Source organism: Lagenorhynchus albirostris, chromosome 9 (assembly GCF_949774975.1).
Source record: "Lagenorhynchus albirostris chromosome 9, mLagAlb1.1, whole genome shotgun sequence".
Classification (NCBI taxonomy): Eukaryota; Metazoa; Chordata; class Mammalia; order Artiodactyla; family Delphinidae; genus Lagenorhynchus; species Lagenorhynchus albirostris.
The window spans coordinates 76,403,822-76,427,035 of NC_083103.1; the positions used below are offsets into that span (position 1 = coordinate 76,403,822).

Below are 23,214 nucleotides of genomic sequence, written 5' to 3' on the forward strand. Positions count from 1 at the left end.
ATGTGCAAGAGTGGCCTCTTCAGGAAATTCTTGCTTAAAGAACAAAACATATCACCATATCATATCCCAACAGTAAGCAGTTTGCTGTATTTTTTTTTCATATAGTTTCCTATATATAGTAATATCAAAAGGGTGAAATTATTTTTACTCCAAATGATATTGTTACTTGCTTTTTCACAAAATCATATATTTAAGATGCCTTTTCAATCTGAAATATAGACAGCTAGCTCATTCTTTTTAATGTCACAGTGTATTTTATTGCAAGGGTATATCATAATTTCTTAACCTATTAGCAGACATTTGAACTGTTTTCATTTTTTCAGTATTGCAAATAATGTGGTACTCAAAATCTACCTAGAGGTATTTCTACACATTTCTAGAGTTCTTTTAAGGACCAGTTTCTAGAAGTAGAATTTTTGGGCCAAAGTGATGAATACTTTTAATAGATAATATCAAATTGCCCTCCAACTTTCAAATGGCCATTATTCATTGTTTTATCAATATGATTGTTGGCATGCCCACTATTATTTTGATCAGTAATAATTATTAGCACATTGAACATTTTTCATCCCTCTATAGACTATGTTTTGTGAATTGTCTTCATATCTTTTGTTCATTTTTCTTTTTGGCTGTTCTTTTTTTTTTTGTAAGAACAAAGGTTTGTAAGAACATTCTGCATTTTAGCAATAACATTCTTTTGATTTATACATGTGTTACAAATAGTTTTACAATTTGTCCCTTGACTTTGCTTTTTGCCTTATAGAAAAAGTTTGCCTTATGTAGCAAAATGGACCAAATTTGATTTTGAATTCTGCACTTCATGTCAATATTAGAAAGTTTTGCCATTCCAATATTATAAATACATACCTCCATCTTTTATTTCCACGCTTTTGAATCTTTTTCCTTAAAAAAAAAAACTTAAATTGTTGACCCACCTGAAATTTTTCTTTTGTATAATAAGTCAGTAGTTCCAAGACCATTTATTGAGTAACCCATCTGAAAATGAAAGCTTCTTAACTCCTAACCTTTATCTATTTTTTAAAGGTTGTGAATATCAATATCCTAGTATTTCCAATAAACCACCTTTTCTAACTATTACAGGACAAAATAAATAAGCTCCTACAGCATTACCTACTAGTTTTGGTAAGTTACTTAACTCCTGAGTCTCTGCTCAGATACCTAAAAAGTGGGGATAAGAAGAGAGATAATGAATATACAGCATTTAGCATGATTTCTATTACACAGGCCGTCAGTAATGACAGATATTGGTATCTTCTTCCCCGATGCACTTCAGCATTCCAAGTCTGCATCAAAGAATTTAATCAGACACTAAACTGTAGGTTGCCCACAAGCTCCTTGAAATCAAGGACTGTACCTTCTACTGTACAGGCCACAAGGACTCAGGAAAGAGTAAGAGCATGAGCTCCAGGAACTGAGTTCTGCCCTACTTTTCACTAACTCAATGAACCTTATCTGTAAAATGAGGAAAATAGAACCTGCCTGAGAGGATTGTTCTGAGGGTTAAATAAGTTAGTACATATAAAAAAAACTAGGAGAGTGCCTAAATTTAGTAAACATTTAATAAATAATAACCATTATTTTCACACTTTAATGTTTATGTCTCCTACAAATATTACACCAAAATATTGAGCTCATTGTCCATACTCACTACTTTTTTATTCAATTTCATAAATAACTCACTGAGTCATACAAGAGAAAAATAACACAGGAAGTATTTTTTCCCTTAAGAAATAATGATTTGAGTACTGTGTTTCAAAAAAGATTATACAATTTCTTAAAATGTTGTATAAAGTACATAACACCAAAGGCTGTAGTAGCGGTTGTGAACGAAACCAGAAACCTACGTTAATTACATTAAAAAAAAATTGAGCATGAAAATTTACTTCTTTGCTTTGTAGAAGTCAAAGTAAAAAGGAAAACACAATAGGCTGATAAATTTGGTGAAGTAGGCATTATGTAGTTTATTACATGAAGGTTATCTAGCAACAAGAAGGAGATTGTGTTCATCTACCCTTCCACAAATTAGGTAGGTATGGAAGATGACAGAATATGTGATTTTCTAATGTTGTAAATGAGGATAAAACTTAAAAATCCAGGCAAGTAAAAAATTTGTGTGCCTGTTTTGGAGTCTCTGTCTTAAGTATCAACTATTTCAATCAGTCCTTTAAAGAAGTTATTGTTGAAAGATTTCCTGCACTTACTTTGTTTTGCTGACAAAAGATAGAGCTCTATAACTCATATGTGATTTTCATGTGACAATGTTGATATTCTGTTAGAATACTGAAGAGTTAGATTTGAAATCTTGACCGAATGTTCATCCTCTCTTTGCACAGATGTCAAAAAGTTTTTAGCAAATAGAGTCAAGAAACTGTGTAGGATTGGCTCAAGTACCAGAATAAACACTTGACTGCGGCCTGAGGGTTTCCTGTCATAATGCAGTGGTATTTAACAAAAATGTTGGCAGAGAATTCTTTGTTCAAATAAAATCTTAAGTGGAAGAGTCAACCAAGTAAACAGACAAAAGTGGAGCTCTTCTGGGCTAAGAATGAATGGGACTGAGTTAAGGAGCAAAACTCGAAAACCAGTCCCCCATAAAATATCATGTTTTTGTTTGAAAAATTATAAACTAATTAATTGTTTTGTTCAAGCACAAAACAATCTGGAGAGACAGTGTAGAAGCACACAAAACACAGAAGTTGGAGTCAGATGCCCTGTGTTTGAATCTTGGTCCCTACACTGTGTAGTGACCTTTCTGTATACTTACTGGTGAAGTACAAATAATGAGAGTACCTCCACCTTATGGGACTTTTGGAGGAATTAAATGACTTAATATAGTAAAGCACTCAGAACAGTGCCTGGTCATAATCAAGTGTAAGTATAGTGTTTGTTAAATGAATAAGCTTCTCACACAACATTAGGATATAATAGTAGAAAAAACTCCAATCCTTCTAGATTTCTCTAACTGAACCCTAGGGTGGATCATGCATGGCTTTGGCATAACTCATATCAATGTATTCTCATGTTCACTAATTGATTGACAGGATTTTTGTTTTTGTTTTCTTCTTGGTTTTGTACATGTCAAAGACATGGACTGCATACACATTCATCTTTGTATTCCCAGCACAAGTAACTTTTAAATGCAGTAAGTATCAATACATGTAGGTAGAGTGAATAAATTAATGAATTAAATCATTTTAGCAGCATGAAGCAAGCTAATCATTTAATTAATTTAGATTTATTTTAGAGTATCAAAATACGTAATTATATTCTAGAAAGAGGAGCAAGGCATGTATCCAAGGAGACAAGAACAAAAAGTGCTTACTCAAGTAATGGCAATGCTAAGAAGATTTTCATCTTATAAAGTATTATGTAATAGTTAAAAGAACAAGCTAGGAATATGTATCAACATACAGGGCTTCAAGTCATTGTTTCATGAAAAAAATGTGTGATATATGATACCATTTATGTATCAACATATCTAAAACAACATATTACACACATATACACAAAATTGTTAAAACCTGAGATAGAGGTATAGAAGAACGGTAGGGAAGGGAACAGATTAGAGATATTGATAAAGAGAATTTAAGTCTCATTGGTGATGTTTTGATTTTTTTTAAGGAGAATGTATTGTTGCATTACTTGAGTACTTAAAGTACAACAACTTAAAGGCTGGAAAAGGGCACTATCTCTTAGCACTGGCATGGATGTCTTCATACCAATACTTCCCCTTCATGTTCTTGCAGTAGGATTAAGAACCCTACATAACCAAATATTGAGCTGATGATACCAAAAGCCATCTTTCTCACCATTTCTTTTTCAGTAAAGTGGAGGCTTATATCAATGGATTACAATGCAAAATTGTGCTTAAAACCAGCTTACTACTCAGGCTAAATATTAAACTGAGAGACCTGCAGCTTGAGAATAAATTATCCAATTTATTATCTATTAATAATAGTATTTATAGAGTTTAGAAGTGAAGTCCAGTGAATTAATACATGTTTATTTTTAGGGTAACAGGAAAACTGCCATAGGGTTGACTCTATAGAGAGAAAATTAAATTAAATAAGATTATTGGCAAATTGTCTTCTCAAGAGCCCAAATACAAATCAAAGAAATTATGGTGGAAGGGATTGTTGGATAATGTTGTGGACTAAAAAAGATGGAGAAAGCACTACAGAGCTCTAAAGACAGCAAAAATAATTCATGAGTTTGTCCAAAAAAAAATTTAACAAACAAAGGAGACTTCAAAGCAAGGGAAGTTATTAGGAATAAAGAGGGGCATTACATAATGATAAAGGGGCCAATTTTCCAAGACGACATAACATTTCTTAATGTGTATGCATCTAACAACATATCATCAAAATTTTGTGAGGTAAAAGTGATAGAACTACAAGGAGAAATAGATGAGTCCACTATTACTGTTAGGCACTTCAACACCTCTCTATCGGAAATAGATCCAGCAAGCACAAAATCAGTAAGGACATAGTTGAACTCAACAACATCAACAATCAACTAGACATAATTGGCATCTATAGACTACTTCATCCAACACAGCAGAATACACCTTCTTCTCAAGCTCACGTGAAATATTCATCAAGATAAGCCACATAAAACACACCATAACACTAGGCCATAAAACATACCTTAACAACTTTAGAGAACAGAAATCATTCAATGTCTGTTCTTATACCACAAAGAAACTAAACTAGAAATCAATAACAGAAAGACAACTGGAAAATTTCAAAGTACATGGGGATTTAACAACACACTTTAAATAACACACGATTCAAAGAAGAAATCTCAAGAGAAATTTAAAAGTATTTTGAACTAAATGAAAATGAAAACACAAATATCAAAATCTGTGGTATACATCAAAAGCAGTGCTTAGAGGGAAATTTTTAGCATTAAATATATTATAAAAGAAAATATTTTGCATTAAATATTATATTAGGGAAGAAAAAAGATCTAAGGTCTATCTTCTAAACTTTCACCTTAGGTAACTAGAAAAAAAGAGTAAATTAAGCCAAATGAGTAGAAGAAAAGAAATAATAAATTAGATCAGAAATCAATGAAATTGAAAATAGGAAATGAATAAAGAAAATAAACAAAACCAAAAGCTGGCTCTCTGAAAAGATCAATAAAATCAATAAGCCTCTAGAGAGGATAACTAACAAAAAAAGAGAGAGGACACAAATTACTAATATCAGAAATGAAAGAGGAGACATCACTATAGATTCTATGGACATTAAATGAACATTAAAGAATACCATGAACAACTCCATGCTTACAAACTTGATAACCTAGATGAAATGGACCAAGGCTTTGAGAGTCACAATCTGCCAAAACTCACATGAGAAAAAACAGACAATCTGAATAGGCCTTTAGCTATTAAGGAATTTGAATCAATAATAACTTTCCAAAACAGAAAGCACCATGCCCAGATGGGTTCAATGATGAATTCTACCAAACATTTAAGGAAGAAATTATACCAATTCTCTACATTCTCTTTCAGAGATGAAAACAGAGAGAATGCTTCCTAACTCATTCTATAAGGCCAGCATTATACTAATACAAAACTAGACAAAGACATTACAAGAAAAGAAAACTATAGACCAAGATCTCTCATGAATAAAGACACAGAAAACCTCAACAAAATCTTAGCAAATTAAATCCAAAAAAGTATAAAAATGAATTGTACATCATGACCAAATGGGATTCAACCCAAGTATGCAAGACTGGTTCAACATTTGAAAATTAATGTGTTCCATCACATTAACAAGCTAAAAAAGAAAAATCACTTGATCATATCAACAGATGTAGAAAAAGCATTCGACAAAAGCCAACAATCGCTCATGAAAAATCTATTAGTGAACTAGAAATAGAGAGGAACTTTCTCAACTTGATAAAAATATCTACAAAAAAACCTACAGCTAATGTCACACTTAATGGTGAGAAGCTAGAAGACTTTCCATTAGATTAGGAACAAGCCAAAGATATCTCCTCTCATCACTCATTTTCAACACTGTAGTGGGAGTCCTACAAATGCAATAGGACAAGAAAAGAATATAAGAGATATACTCATTGGGAAGAAAGAGATAAAACTGTCTTTGTTTGCAGATGGTATGTTCTTCTATGTAGAAAATCCAAAAAGAATTGACAGAACAACTCCTGGAAGAAATAAGCAATTATAGCAAGGTCACAGGATACAAGACTAATATACAAAAGTCAGTTGCTTTCCTATGTACCAGAAATGAATAAGTGAAATTTTAAATTAAAAACACAATACATTTACATTAGCACCCCCAAAAATGAAGTACTTAGGTATAAATGTAACAAAATATGTATAAGGTTTATATGGGGAAAACCATAAAACTCTAATAAATGGGCTAAAAGAACTAAATAAATGGGGAGATATTCCATGTTCATGGATAGGAAGATTCAATATTGTCAAGATGTCAGTTCTTCCCAAAACGATCTACAGATATAAGCCCAATCAAAATCCCAGAAGGCCATTTTATGGATATTAACAAAAGGTTCTAAAGTTTATATGGAGAGGCAAAAGACCCAAGATAGGAAACACAATACTGAAGTTGGAGGACTGACACTACCTGACTTTAAGATTTATGATAAAGACATTGTGGTATTGGTGAAAAAACAGATTAATAGATGGATGGAACAGAATAGAAAGCCTAAAAATAGAACCACATAAATATAGTCAACTTATCTTTAACAAAGGAGTAAAGGCAATACAATGGAGAAAGGACAGTTTCTTCAACAAGTAGTGTTAGAATAACTGGACACCTCTATGCAAAAAAGTGAATCTAGACACAGACATTATACCCTTTACAAATATCCACTCAAAATGTATCACAGAACTAAATGTAAAATGCAAAACAATAAAACTCCTAAAAGAAAGATAACATAGGAGCAAATCCAGATGACCTTGAGTTTGGTGATAAATTTTTAGATATAATACCAAAGTCATAATCCAGGAAAGAAAGAACTGAGAAACCAGATTTCATTGAAAGTAAAATTTTCTGCTATGTGAAAGACACTGCCAAGAGAATAAAGAGACAGAGTGGGACAAAATATTTGCAAAATACATATCTGATAAAGCCTGTTATCCAAAATATACAAAAAAACCAAAAAAAACAAAAAACCCTCTTAAAACTCAACAGAAAGAAAACAAAAAATAGGCCAAAGACCTTAACAAACACTTCACCAAAGAAGATATACAGATGTCAAATAAGCAAATGAAAACATACTTCATATAATATGTCATCAGGGAAATTTAAGTCAAAACAATAATGAGCTACCACTACACACCTATTAGAATGGCCAAAATCTAAAGCACTGAGAAACACAAATGCTGGCAAGGACGTGAAACAAGAGGAACTCTCATTTATTGAGAGTGGGACTGTAAAATGGTACAGCCACGTTGGAAGACAATTTGGTGGTTTCTTACAAAACTAAACATACTCTTACCAAGCAATTGCACTCCTTGCTATTTGCCCTAAGGAGTTGAAAATTGATGTGCACACAAATACCTGCAGACAGGTCTTTATAGCAGCTTTATTCGTAATTGCCAAAACCTGGAAGCAACAGAGATGTCCTTTAGTAGGTGAATGGATAAGTAAATTGTGGAATATCCAGACAATGGAATGTTATACAGCACTAAAAAGAAATGAGCTTTTCACATGGAAGAAGGTTAAATGCATATTGCTAAGGGAAAAACCTCATTTGAAAAGGCTTCCTACTGTATGATTCCAACTATATGACATTCTGGAAAAGGCAAAATACTATGGTGACAATATAAATATTAGTGGTTGACAGGAGTTGGGGAGTAGGAAGGGACAAATAGGCAGAGCACAGAGGACTTGGAAGGGCAGCAAAAATACTCTGTATGATACCCTAACCACGGATACATGTCATTATACATTTGTCCAAACCCAATTAATGTTACAAATCCAAGAATGAACCCTACTGTAAACTATGGACTTTTGGTGATTATGATGTGTCGATGTAGGTTCATCAGTTGTACCACTCTGGTGGAGGACTGTGATAACAGGGGAAGCTATGTATGTGTCATGGCAGGAGGTACATGGCAAATCTCCGTACCTTCCTCTCAATTTTGCTGTAAACCTAAAATTGCTCTAAAAAATAGTAAAACCTTTAAAAATTTGAATGTTCATTGTTTCTGTTTTGGAAGTCATACAAGGGAGAACGATGCTACCAAGTCAGTTTTCGTTTTTAGACTATGACACCAACTCTACTCAACTTCAGAAAGAAATATGTTTTTCTTAAAAATACTTCATTTCTGTTCAGTTTCTTCTGTGGTCTACTTATGATGGTGTCTTTCTAATTCCAAAAGACTTTTCCCACCATCCCCAGCTTCTGTCAGAAGGGTCAATTCTCTAGCTTTCCAGGCATAACCCATTCATTTAGCACATCTATAACTTGATACCTGCATGCTAATTGATACAATGTCCCTTCCCTCCACTACACTAAAAACTCCACTAGTGCTGCAGCCAGTTAGGTCTGTCCTGTTTTACTGCTGTTCAACTAGCACCTAGCGTAGTGTCTGGCATACAGCAGGTGCTCAATAAATATTTGGTTAATTAATACATGAACAAAAAATTAGGTGAACTTAGAGTAAATTATGCTAAGTGAAATAAGCCTGACAGAGAAAGACAAATTCCACATGGTATCAGTTACATGTGGAATCAAAAAAATAAGTTGAATTCATAGAAACAGAGAGTAGAGAAGTGGTTACCAGGGGCTGGAGGATGGGGAAATAGGGAGAGGTTGGTAAAAGGATACTAACTTTCAGGTATAAGGTGAATAAGGTCTGAGGATCTAATGTATAATATCGTGACTATAATAGATAACATTGTACAGTACTGTATAATTGAAATTTGCTAGGAGAGTAGAACTTAAACGTTCTTGCCAAAAAGAAAGTCAAATAAGTGAGGTGATAGATACATTAATTAACTTGATGGGGGGGGGAATTCTTTTACCAGGCACATATACACCAAATCATCACATTGTACACTTTAAATATCTTACAATTTTGTCATTTATACCTCAATAAAGATAGAAAAAATGAGGCTAACAATGTAATATAATTAAAAATCCATCAATACCTACTTAGCCTAGTATCTTCTAAATAGAATGTTTCAACTGTATTACAATATTTCCCAACCATATTCCATCATGAGAAATGATCTTTTCCTTCTTAATACAAGGCCAGTAGCCTGCATTTATAGGACTGGCAGGTCATTATGACTTCTCCTTGAAAGGTATTAAGGCAATTTCTGACCACTTCCTGGTTCAGTCCTAGTATTAGTTAAGGAATGCAATGGGCTATTCAACAAATTACTTTTTGGCTAATTCATTTTTTTTTTTTTCTCAGCTTAAGAGAGGTCATTTCTCCCCACCCCATACCCCTACTTCCTCAGTGATAACTTTTTTCTCTGCCTCCTCTCTTTTCTGTCTCATATCAAGGGAAATCCAGTTTTCCTGGGAGACTTCTTCATAGGCGCTATTGTCTCCCACTTCTAACTTGGAGGAGAGGTGGGGAAACTGCCTCTTGGCCCCTAAATGTGTCTTCTCATTGCTGCCTTAAATGTGGAGTTAGTATCACCCATCCACTTACGTCGCACACTTCTAATCACCCTTGATCTTGAATACTCCATTAGGATTCATTTTTACCTTCCTAGATGTTTTATCACTTGGCTCACATTTTTTCTTCCAACCCTCTATTGTTTCTTTTTGGAATTTAAACTGAATTTCCTATTATGAGAAAGGAAGTATAGAGGTGGAGGGCACAGATTCTGGAGTCACACCCCTTGGGTTTGAATCCTACTCCACCACTTCTTAACTGTGATTAAGGAAATTTAACATCTCTGAACCTCAGTTTCCTCATTTGTAAATTGAAAGTAATAATAATGCCTACATTATAAGGCTTAAATGAGTTAAGACCCATAAAACACTTAGTCACTGGCACATAGAAAGCACTCCTGAATGCCAGTATTATCATTATCCTTGGTAACATTAATATCCATATTTTTGACTACTGACTTTCAATTTCTGGACATATTGGCATCCACACATAGTTCTACCTTGAAGCAGCTTATCACACAGCCCTACTTTAAGATTTCAAACCTGGTATTTTTCTCCAATTAGAAAAATTCTTCTCCTCATCTTTCTCACTCTTGAAAACTCCCAGAACATTCTATTTTCTTGGCTTAAATCACTGATTCAAGCAAGCACTGGCAATCAAACTTCCTATTCTTTAATAATTTTCTAATATGAATCTTCAAGTCTTAGTCAGTCTAATCTTAATCTCTTCACTCTTCCTTGAACATATACACTTACAAGCTCTCCTCAATGTCCAAAGATCAATAATCTTACTTGTCCTTTAATAGCCAAATGAGTGATTTATCAACATCTATCTTGAGCTCCTCTTTGTAAATATTGCTGAATAAAGGTATTTCGTTTCTATTACTCAAAACTAAAACAGAACCACGCCAACAGTAGTGGTCCAACAAATGCTTTCTAAGAGTAAATTTGGGAAGACTTCCTTTATGTTTAGGATGCTATTCTGATAATAATGATGTGAAAGCATTTGTATTTTAATTAGAGTGTTCTTGGTGCTATATGCACTTTTGAAGTAACTTTCAAGAATGAAGTAGCATTTGTCATATATCTACTTTTGCATACCATCTCTGATTTATAAGCATTGCAATTAAAGACAATCTAACCTGTGTTGACTAACAATCAGATACCGACTAGCTGTATGCTCTTTAGAAACTCATTATGCCTTTGGGACTTGTGTATCTGTAAAATGAGGGAGCTGCGCTAGAATAAACTGGCTTTTAGAGGACTCCAAGGGGGTCATTCACTTAAGAATTAGACTAAGGAGACTGTAAGCATAAAGAAAATCATATTAATGCAGGGGGGGAATGTTCAAGAAACCAGAACCAAAGTCAGATGGGAACAGTAATTCCAATTATGCACTGGAGAATTGACTCTTCCACACAAAGGACTTCAAACTGTAACTATGACTAAATGATAGTCATAGTCAGTTGGAAAGTTAAGGCTACTGTCAGTTGTCCCGTTTTCTCACATAACCTCTTGTTACAGTACCTCAACTAATTTAAAATGCAATTAAAACCCCCTGAAGCTGAATACATATGTTCAACATCAGTTAAATACATTCATCCTTTGGGGAAAACAATCATATTCTAGAAATACACAAAGTGATTATTTTTTATGAAGAATTAATTTCAGTAGGAGAGGTACACATACCATTAATAAATAGTTGGGAATCATTTTCATCAAAAGGGCATAGCAGTTGTAAAGAATTATATGTTAGCTATCTACAGGGATAGTGAATTTTTTTGTTAAATGTCTTTTGGGTTAATATTCTTTTGGTGTAAATGTGTATTAAATATGCATGTCAACTCCTTTGAACTCTCCCTTAAGGTAAAAATTCCCACTCCCTACTTTCCTGCTCATAAGTAGAGGGCTCTTGAAATTAGAGAACTCACAAACAGGAAACAAAAAAGCAGACATTCAGATCTTTGGTTCCTTGTGTAGGTGTGATATCAGAACTCCAGAGAGAACCCTAAACTCACGTCAGCTTGTTATGAAATACACTTATTGCTAGAATTCAAATGTGAAATGATGTTTAAATGTATTTCTGTCTTCAGATATAAATGTGTTTGGCTGCTTAGAGTTTAGTGTAGATAGAAAGAGAAATTAAAACGTATATTCTATGAAAGTTCAAGTCTGAAATACACTATGCAAGTCAATCCAAAATCATTAGGTAAATATGTAATTTAGATGATTTTAAAAACATGAAAGCCTTACTTAAAGCAAAATACTTCTTAAGAAATTATATAACTGTGATGTCTAAATTTTTCTTTTGCTTTAAACTGTTTACACCTATTTCCTATACACTTACAAAAATATACTAAACAAAAAGGGAACTTTTAAACTTTGTTTAGAATTACCATTATATAATTATTAAATAAACATGCATGTAGGAAAAAGACAAAATCATGTAGAAAATTTGTAACTGCATCATATATATGTACATATAGACTTCTGACAACTTTTACCATTTTTCTTTTGGAAGAAAATTTTAATTTGGTATATATTATATAAAATATATATGATAGAAATGTAAAAATACAATCAGAACAAATCTGTTTCTTTAAAGTTAAGTAGTTAATGAACAATGTTCGCATTGTTCCCAAGATTAGTGTGACTTGTGTCTAATATTAAAAGCATTATTCAAATATTATGCAATTATAATATCCAACCCCATTCAATACGGAGTATTATAAATAAAAATATATTGTTAAAACATCGTCATATAGGTTATACGAATATATCATCATTTCTTAGAGGAAGCAAGGGCTGATTAAAATCTATAAAATATTAGATGGTCTCCATTTACAATTAAACCAACAAGAAAGGATCGGGGAAAGGAGCCTACCTTCCATTGCCCTTTTAAAGAAGACCTTACAGCTCCCACAGGTAAGGACACCATAATGACAGCCTGATGCTTCATCCCCACAGATTAAACAAATCTTCTGAGGTAATGACTCGAAGCTGTACTGTGGGCTCTGGCTGGCTTCTGAATCCGGCCTTGAAATGCAAAACAAAGTACTCCATTTATTTTTAGGTGCACCACTATCTAATACTAAAGTTTTCTTAACCCAGAATTGACAGAGTGAAAGGGTTTTTAGAAAATAGAACCGAATACACTTGAAAGACATGCAAACTAAACTTGATGTACTACCTGTTACTGGATTCATCAGACTGGCAAAATTATTAGTCTTTCATCAGGAGCACCAACACGAAAGAATAATAAATAATTAATATATAATTTTATATCCAGAAAAAAATCTTTCTACAAAACTTCTTATAGAGAATCAATTCAGTCTCTGACAAATCAAATGTTATGACCTTGTACGCTGGGTAACGATAAACGTGGTTTTGCTTTAAGAGTACAATCATACTTAGTGATGCTACTGAGTTTTTAAAACTCAACTCTGTAATTAAACAAGAATATGTGTTTGTCATTTTAAAGTATTGTTCAGTATACTGCCACTGTTTTGACTATTCACAACACATGATTCCAAACCGAGAGCATTTTTTTCTTTTTTCTTTAAAATTCCATTACTCCCGTAGGTAAATTAAAATGTTTTTTAAAATCTGTGTGAAAAAAAGTTGCAGCGAACTCGACACAATATTAGAATACAAGGTACTGCAGTGATTGATGTTTCAATCCGTAATGTAAACATATTACACATAAATTAATTTAAATCTTGAGATTCGTATGAAAATGAAGCGGTTGAGTGTCCAGACCCCTGAGACGGTTCTGCTTTGGGTTCTGGCCCGCTACCCAACATCCAGTGCCACCCCTCCCGGGAGAACGGGGCGTTAATGTCTCCTCTCCAAGACAGACATTCCCAGTAATTGTCCTTCTACGAAGAAAAGCATTTTATAAGGCCCCCGACTCGCCGCACGCCTTCCGCTCCGCGGGGCTACAGCGGACCTAGAGTGACGCTGCACTTTTAGAAATCACGGCTGGTCTTGTCTTGGGATTGCGCAGATCTGAAAAGTGTAGAAACATTTTCGGGGAGGTACGCTCCAGAAACAGCATATTCTGCGCCCCCTTGGTGTCCCCCCAAAAAATGAGGAGAAGAGGTAAGGAAAAGGAAGCCAACCTGTGCTGTGCCCCGCCCCGGCCACCCACCCCTCGCGGCCACTCGGGGGAGCCGGAGCCGGGCGCTGAGGGCCGGGAGCTGGCGGCGGCCAGCGGCCGCACCGCTACTCTCGCGACGCGCCGGGCGCGCCCCGCCCCGGGCCCTCACCTCAGGTAGTTGAGATAGGGCTGGTAGACCTGCGGCAGGCCCTCCTTGAGCACCGCGGCCTGGTAGCCGAGCTGCGGGAGCCCGTTGAGGCCGAGCGGCGGGTAGAGCGCTGGGGCCGCCCCGGCGGCGGCGGCGGCGGCGGCGGCCGAGGCCGAGGTGGACGGCAGGCCGTCCCGCGGCAGCAGGCAGGCGCCCGCGCCCGGCCCCTTGCAGGGTGGTGGGGCGAACGCGCCCTGCTGGGGCGGCGCGCTCTCCGCCTTGTACAGGATGCACTCCAGGGTCGAGCCAGACGAGGACGCGGACGAGACAGACGCACCGACAGGTGCGGCGGCGGCCGCCCCTTCCCCGGGTCTTGACGACGGCGCTCTCGTAGGCAGCGCGGGTGGCGCCAGCGGGAAATCCGGGAAGACGGCGGGGTTGGCACCCGCCACCAAGTACGGCCGCGGGGAGCGCGCGGCGGCCTCGGCGCCTTCCTCTTCCTCCTTGATCTTCAGGGCGGGCGGCTGGAAGTCTCCATAGAGCGGGAATGCGTCGTCCTTGGGCTCGGCGTCGGGCTGGTACGCGCAGTCGGGGAAGTCGCCGGCCGCGACCTGGGCGGACGAGGCCGAGGGCGGGCCCCGCGGCGGGGCAAAGGCGCTGACTGCCGCGGCCCCGCCGTCATAGTTATCCCCCTCTAGCAGCTGCCGGGTGCGGGCGGCCAGGAAGGCTGAGTTGAGCGGCAGGATGGGCACGTGGATAAAATCCATCACCGTAGTGGCCAGCGGGGAGCGCCCGGGCGCCGCTGGCGCGTCGTGCTCCGCCAGGGCAACCCTGGGCGCCGTGAAGCGGGAATCTTCCTTGGGGACCAGGGCGACGCCTCCTGCGGCCGACCCTGGAGCAGCGGTCGCGGCTCCTCCTCCGGCCGCTGGGCCTCCCGCAGGCCGGGGTTTGCCCTTCAGAGGTGGACCCACGGAGCCCTCGGACTCGGAGCCATCCTCCTCCTCCACCTCCACCACAGGGGGCTGCGGAGAGGGCTTCACTGCGGCCCCGGGCCAGTGATGGCTCCCGGCCGTCGGGGGCAGCAGCTGCCGGGACGGTGCCAGGCCCCTGGGCAGCACTTTCTGGGCAGCTGCCGTCCCGGAGCTGTCACCAGACTTGCCTTCTGGTCGGCTCATGAGCGGGGGCAATACCCCCTGGGTGACAGGGGCAGCCCGGGCGTCTTGGGGAAGCTCGGGGCTAAAGAGGCACCAAGGGCTGGTGGCCTCGCAGACGGGCGGGCTGGCGTGGCTCTGCCCAGGACCCGAGGGCGCCAGTAGCGTGTCCAAGACACTGTCCAGCAGTCCGCTGTCCTTTTCTGGGGGTCTAGAGGTGCCACCTCCAGCACCCTCTGTGGCTTCAACTCTGGAATACGCCCCCTCCACGTCTGACAGCGACTGCTGGTCCTGAGTCTTCCCGTCTGGGTCCTGACCCTGGCAGGGCCGAGGGAAGAGCAGCCCGTCCAGGGAGAGGGGTATGACCGAGGCAGTAGGTGACGCGTCCGAGATCTCGCTCGCCTGAAAGGGGCCTGTGTCCCGGCGTCCCAGCAGAGGGGATCCGACCTGGGTTGGGGAGGGCGCTCTGCCCGCCACGTGGGGAGCCCGGGGATCCTTTGCCTTCCGCTCAGTCATGACGACCCGGACTCCCCTTTTCTCCTCCCCTGTCTCTGGGGAGGAGGGATAGGGGAAGGACGAGGGGGTGTCAGGAATACAAGAGCAGCGGGGGGAGGAAATAGGTGTTGAATTTGGCTGGACCGGACGGTGGAGAGGGGGGTGAAATCTCCACCTCCTGGGTCGGAAGGGGGCGGCACCGATCAGCTACTGCCCTTGCCCTCGGTCCGGTAGGCAGGGGAGGGGTGGCAGTTGCTCCGTCCTTGAGGCAGGTGGGGAGAGCAGGCGAAGGCAGTTGTAGGGATCTCACTTCCTAACTGGGAGAGTTCTCCAAGAGAGTTCCCCGACTTCAGTCTGCGGACAGAGACGCAGAGTACTCACAAGTCGGCACTCGAGTGGCGGCGGCTTCGAAAGCGATGCAAAGCGGCTCTCTCTCTACACTGTTTCTCCAGCTTCAGTGCCGTGTTGCTCCCAATCCCCGACTGCATTCCACTTCCCTTCTCACTAAAACCCTGGGGCTACTTTGGCCTCTCGGCAGAGCCCATCCTCAGGAGCAGCCTTGTTTCTGCCGGCTCCCTATAGCTGGCGACAACCATCTCTGCAGCTCTCACATTTCTCGGCAGTCGGGGGGACGAAACGCCTATAGTTGCAGATTCCACTCAAATGCCAAGGGAAACTAGTTCTCACTGAGAATGCTGCTCACACACCAGACCCTCGCTCACTCAAATATTACTAGGCTTAACTGGAGTAGTGACAGCCAGTAGACTAGCCCCACCGCTTTCTAACAACGCCTCCTCCCTGTCTGGAGGCCCCGCCCAGAGTCCCTCCCTGCCCCAATTATGGACCAGATCTGAAATTGTGGAGTTGGTATTTCCAGCCGCTAGTCTGAATAACAGGTACTGTGGGATGGAACTTCGTAAGCATATTAGATTTTGTACGACCAGTTAAGAATTATGCCCAATCTAACTGGAAAAGCGAATGGATTCTATCAGAAGCTGAATTCTCAGGATTTCAGTTTTGTAAAGATTTTACATAGAGGAAAATATTTGGCTATGTGTATTATTTTTTAGAATAAACGTATCAAGGATGATCCTAAATAACATGAAAGAGATTTTCTCTCTTATGACTTCCATAAAAGCGAATATTTTCAAATTGCTACAACCAACATGTCCTGCGCCTCGTGAACAGTCCTCAATGTGGCAGAGAAATTTGGGAGTGGGAGATAGTTGATAACACTTACCTACATGTACAGGAAGTTTGGATGTTGTGTGTCACACTTTGATTTGTCCTAAGGAATGCATTCCAACTTTTAACAAATAGCACTTTAAGGAAAGTTTTCTTTAGCTCCAGCTTATATCCTGTGCTACATCGTAAATTCCTCAATAGAGATGTTAAATTGTATTTTTATCCCCTCGGCATTCTTATTCTTTAAAATAATCTTTGAGTTTTTTAAGCAGATCACCTCTTGCCTCCTGAGGATATGGTAGAGACAGCGGGGAGTAGTGCAATATATTTGAGATGCAGAGTTATAAACTAACTATCTCTGTGCTGAACCCAAGACCTTTGGGTATCCTGACATCATCTTAAATATACCATGTTCAAAAGTGAATTAATCATTTGGAAAATTCCTCAAAATTCTGTCTGTGCTGATGCCCCACAGATTCTCTCAGCCAGGTTTAGAGAATACACTGGAAGACTCCAAGACTCCAGGAAGGGCAGAGCTACTAGAGGTAAGGATCCTGGATCCCTGAATCACCTGGGGAGGGTCTACGTGAGTGAGAAATAAATTTTATCATGTTAGACCATTGGATTTTGGAATCCATTTTTCCAACCATTAGCTTACTCTGACCGACTAATTTTAAATATAAAGGAGTTAGGCGGGTAGAGGAGGGGTGAAGAGAACTCCAGGAAGCAGATATAGTATGTTCACAGGACATCAAATAGGAAGACATAATATGGGGACTTCAAGGAGGCCATTATGGATAGAGCATAGAGTAAATGTGGGAATGGAAGAGGATAAGGCTAGAGAGATGAACTAATTTATTATTATTAATACTGTTATTGTTGCTTTGGGGCTTTCCCTTTTCCAATCTATTTTAAACCACTTAACATGCTTTACTGGATATAACTCATGTACCATAGAGTTCACCTGTTTTAAAGTTACAATTCAATGGTTTTTAACATATGCACAGTTGTATAACTATCACCACTATTAATTTTAGAACATTTACATTACCCCCAAAAGAAACCCCACACCCATTAATAGTCACTCCTCATTTTCCCTTAAAACCTTTCAACAGCCTCTGAGTCTACTTTCCTTCTCTCTGCATTTGCCTATTCTGGACATTTTATATAAATAGAATCATACCATATGTGTTCTTTTTTGCTGGCTTCTTTCCCTTAGCATAATGTTTTCAAGGTGCAGCCACATGGTAGCATGTATCAGTACTTCACTCCTTTTTATTGCTAAATAATATTTTATTGTATGGATATACTATGTTTGATTGTCCATTTAGCAGTTGTTGGACATTAGGGCTGTTTCTACTTGTAGGCTATTATGAATAATGTTGCTATTAACATTCATGTATAAGTTTTCGTGTGAACATATACTTTCATTTCTCTGGCATATATACCTAGGATTAGAACTGCTGGGTCATATGGTAACTCTAGGTTTAACCTATTGAGGAACTGCAGACTGTTTTCCAAAGTGACTGGACATATTATGTTTACACCTGCAGTGTAGGAAGGTTCCAATTTCTCCACATCCTCAGAAATACCTGTTACTGTCTTTTTATTATAGCCCTCATAGTGTGTGTGAGTGAAGTAGTATTTCACTTTGGTTTTGATTTACACTTCCCTGATGATTAGTGCCATAGAATCTGTAGATTTTGTAGAATCTGGATAGCACTGCCAGGTAGTCTTCTACGACTTTTACATGTGTTAACTTATTTAATCCTTCAACAGTCCCATGAAGTAAGTACTGTTATCTGCATTTCATAGTTGAGAATACTGAAGCTCAGAGTTTCCCATTATTATTAAGTTAATAAGTAGCATAGCCATATTTGATCCCAGGCAATCAAATGCCTCAAATACCAGACTTCTTAGGAGTATGATTTTTAAATAGCAGATGGCTCAGAATGTGGGTTCCAGGTTGCTGCAGGCATAAAATTGGCACTAAGTCTCATTTTAAATGACACACTATATTGGGCTTAATTTTTTTTTTTTTTTTTGCGGTACGCGGGCCTCTCACTGTTGTGGCCTCTCCCGTCGCGGAGCACGGGCTCCGGACGCGCAGGCTCAGCGGCCATGGCTCACGGGCCTAGCCGCTCTGCGGCATGTGGGATCTTCCCGGACCAGGGCACGAACCCGCGTCCCCTGCATCGGCAGGCGGACTCTCAACCACTGCGCCACCAGGGAAGTCCTATTTGGCTTAGTTTTGATTGACTATAAAAATTCCCTCAAACCAGACGAGTCTGACTAGGATATTTCCATAAGACTGAAAGTCTTGAAGTAAGGAAACAATAGTAAAGACGCTCAGCATATCCTAAATCACCATTATGCCATGAAATTTGATGCTGGGTGATTAGCATTGTTGGCACAAGAATTCCTAAAAATATGAATCTTTGAGTGAAACAAAGTCACTAGTTAAATATACTGGTTAAAAATAGAATTACCATATGATCCAGTAATTTCACTCTTGGATATTTATCCGAAGAAAACACAGACACTAATTAGAAAAGATATATGTACCCCTATGTTCATTTCAACATTACTTACAATAGCTAAGATATGGAAGCAACCTAAGTGCCCATTAATAGCTGAATGGATAAAGATGAAGGTATGATATATATATATATATGTATATATAAATAATAGAATATTACTCAGCCATAGAACAGAATCTTTCCATTTGCAACAACATGAATGAACCGTGAGGGCATTATGTTAAGTGAAATAAGTCAGACAGAGAGAGACAAATACTGTATGATTTCACTTATATGTAGAATCTAGAAGAAGAAAACAAATGAACAAACATAATAAAACAGAAACAGTTATAGACACAGAGAAAAAACAGGTGGTTGCCAGAGGGAAGGGGATGATGGTGACGGGGTATGAAAGAAATAGGTGAGGGAGATTAAGTGGTACACACTTCCAGTTGCAAAATAAATGAGTCAGGGATATGATATGCACAGTGTGGGGAATGTAGTAACTATGTAATATTTTTGTATGGTGACGTATTGTAACTAGACTTATCATGGTGATCATTTCGAAATGTATAGAAACATTGAATCACTATGTTGTGTAATAAGAACTAACATAGTGTTGTAGGTCAATTACACTTCAAAAATAAACCAACAAACAAACAAACTCATATAAAAAGAGATCAGGGGCTTCCCTGGTGGCGCAGTGGTTGAGAGTCCGCCTGCCGATGCAGGGGACACGGGTTCGTGCCCCGGTCCGGGAAGATCCCACATGCCGCGGAGCGGCTGGGCCCCGTGAGCCATGGCCGCTGAGCCTGCGCGTCCGGAGCCTGTGCTCCGCAACGGGAGAGGCCACAACAGTGAGAGGCCCGCGTACCGCAAAAAAAAAAAAAGAAAAGAAAGAAAAAGAGATCAGATTTGTGGGTACCAGAGGCAGGGGATGTGGAATTGGATGAAAGCAGTCAAAAGGTACAAACTCCCAGTTATAAGATAAATAAGTGCTAAATAATGTACAACATGATAAATATAATTAACACTGCTTATGTATGAAAGTTGTTAAGCAAATAAATCCTGAGTTCTCATTACAAGGAAAAATATTTTTTTCTATTTCTTTAATGTTTTATCTATATAAGATGTGGATGTTCATTAAACTTATTGTGCTAATCATTTCATGAAATATGTAAATCAAAGCATTATGCTGTACACCTTAAACTTAATACAGTGCTGTATATCAATTATATCTCAATAAAACTCGAAGAAAAAAAACTCACTGGTTAAATTCAGGTGTGATAGGGCTAACTCCAAATGTTTCTACAGACTATTTTTTAAGAAGATAGTTCAAATTTGGAAGGTTTTTTTTGTTTGTTTATACTAGAAAAAGGCTTATTAAATTATAATTGTCATACAGTAAGCTGCTTATATTTAAAATGTACACTTTGTTAAGTTTTGACATAAGTATATACCTGTGAAGCCATCACCACAAAAAAAGATAAGTATACCCTTTTCCTCTAGAAGTTTCCTCATGTCACTTTTTAATCCCTTCCTTTTTCTATCCTCTCCTATCCCTGTCATTCCTTATGGATTGCTGGGCAACCACTAATCTACTTTTTGTCACTATACATTAGTTTTTTTTTTAACTTTATATCTGATTTATTAAATGTATTAAATTATATACAGATAGATTTTTAGGACTGTGCTTTAATTTTTTAATTAATAGACTTTACTTTTTAGAATAGTTTTAGATTTACAGAGAAACTAAGCAGATAGTACAGAGTTCCCCTATATCCTCTGCATAGTTTTTCTTATTACCATCTTATGTTAATATGGTATATTTGTTACAATTAATGAACCAATATTGATACATTATTAATAACTAATATACATAATTTATTCAGATCTCCTTAGCTTTTACCTAATGTTCTTTTTCTTTCCACAGTCTCATCCAGGATACCATATTACATCGTTGTTATGTCTCCTTAGGCTCCTCTTGGCTATGACAGTTTCTCAGACTTTCCTTGTTTTTGATGACTTTGCAGTCCTGAGGCATATTGTGGGATGCCCCTCTATTGGAATTTCATGTTTACCTCATGATTAGACTGGGGTTATGGATTTGGGGGAGGCAAATTACTGTGGTAAAGTGCCATATTCATCACAACATATCAAAGGTATACACTGTCAACATGACTTATCATCACTGTTGACGTTGACCTTGATCACCTAGATGAAGTAGTATTTGTCAGTTTTCTCCTCTGCATAGTTAACTCTTTTTCCCCTCTTACCGTATTGTGCTCTTTGGAAGGAAGTTACTATGAACAGCCCACACTTAAGAGAGTGTGGGTGTGTAAGGAGTTACTGGTTCCCTCCTTTAGGGTAGAGTATCTACATAATTAATTTGGAATTCTTCTGCATGGGAGATTTACTTCTTCTCCCCCATTTACTAACTTATTCAGTCTTTTATTTATATCAGTATGGACTCATGGATATTTATTTTATACTTTGAGTTATAATCTATTTTATTTTTTTGCTCAAATTGTTCCAGCCTTGAGCATTGGGAACTTGTGTGTGTGTGTGTGTGTGTGTGTTCATGTGTGTGTTTGAGCATTTTCTTAATTTCTGGCATTACAAGATGCCCTAGACTCATCTTGTCTATTTACTGCCCCAGTCCTAGAATCAGCCATGTATTGGAAAATGATATTAGAAATGAATATCTGAGTGCTAAATGTGTTCTACATTTACTTTTATTTCTTAGAATTTTGTACAGTGTAGTGTATGCTTTTTTCATCTAGCTTCTTTCACTCAGCATAATTATTTTAAGATCTATATTGTAGTATGTCTCATTAGCTCTTTTTTTATTGCTGAGTAGTAATCTATTGTATGGATATACCATAGTTCGTTTATGTGTTGATAAACATTTGAATTTTTCCCAGTTTTTTAATATCACAAGTAAAGCTACTACAAAAATGTGTGTATAAGTCTTTGTATGGACATATGTTTTTCTTTCTCATGAATAAATACCCAGAAATGAAATGGCTGGATAAATTAGTAGGTGTACATTTAACTACCAGACAATTTCCAAAGTAGTTGTACCATTTTACATTCCCACCAGCAGTATATTACAGTTCTAATTCTTCCATATCCCAGACAACAATTGGTATGGTCAGTAGTTTTAATTTTAACAATTCTAGTAGATAACGTAGTGGTATCTCGTTGTGATTTTAATTGCGTTTCTCTAATGACTAATGATGTTTATCATCTTTTAATGTGCTTATTTGCCATTTGGTATGTCTTTTAAAGTATTTTGTTTGCTTTTTAAAAGTTGAGTTATTTTATTATTGAATTTTGAGAGTTCTTTATGAATTCTGATGCAAGTCCCCTGTTATATATGTGATTTGAAAATATTTTCTCCTAACCTGTGCCTTATCTTTAAGTTCTCTTAAGAGTATCCTTTAAAGAGCAGATGTTTTTATTATTGATAAAGTCTAATTTGTCCATTTATACTTTTGTGAATTTTGCTTTTGGTGTCAGTGTCGTAATTAAAATTCTTTGCCAAACTCAAGGTCACAAAAATTTACTCCTGTGTTTTCTCCTGTTTTTATAGTTTTTAGTTTTACATTTACATCTGTGAATCATTTTAAGTTACTTTTTTAATGTGGTGTGAGGTATAGATCAAAGTTCTATTCTTTTTTTTTGCATATGGATATTCAGTTGTTCCAGCATCATTTGCTTAAAACAGTATTCTTTCCCCACTTAATTGCCTTTACACCCTTGTAGTAAATCAGTTATTCATATATTTGGGGGTCTCTCCAGATTCTCAATTTTGTTTTGTTGTTCTGTCTGAGAGTCTTTATGTCAATAACACACTGTCTTGATTGCTGTCACTGTGTGATAGGTCTTGGATACTTGAAGTGTTAGTACTTCAAGTACTAACTTTATTCTACATTTTCAAAATTATTTTGCTTATTCTAGGCCCTTTGC

The 23,214-nt window shown here is 38.1% G+C and overlaps 1 protein-coding gene across 2 annotated transcripts in view; it reads right to left on the reverse strand.

Moving 5' to 3' along the window:
• Positions 1-15,559, reverse strand: part of PGR (progesterone receptor) — a 99,162-nt gene extending 83,603 nt beyond the window's left edge. For both annotated transcript variants that reach the window (XM_060160267.1, XM_060160266.1), the window contains exons 1-2: positions 13,914-15,559; positions 12,530-12,681 (exon numbers count right to left, since the gene is read on the reverse strand). In XM_060160267.1, coding sequence (XP_060016250.1) covers positions 12,530-12,681; positions 13,914-15,559 — 1,798 coding nt within the window. The remainder of the gene's footprint in view (positions 1-12,529; positions 12,682-13,913) is intronic.
• Positions 15,560-23,214: the final 7,655 nt, after the last annotated feature.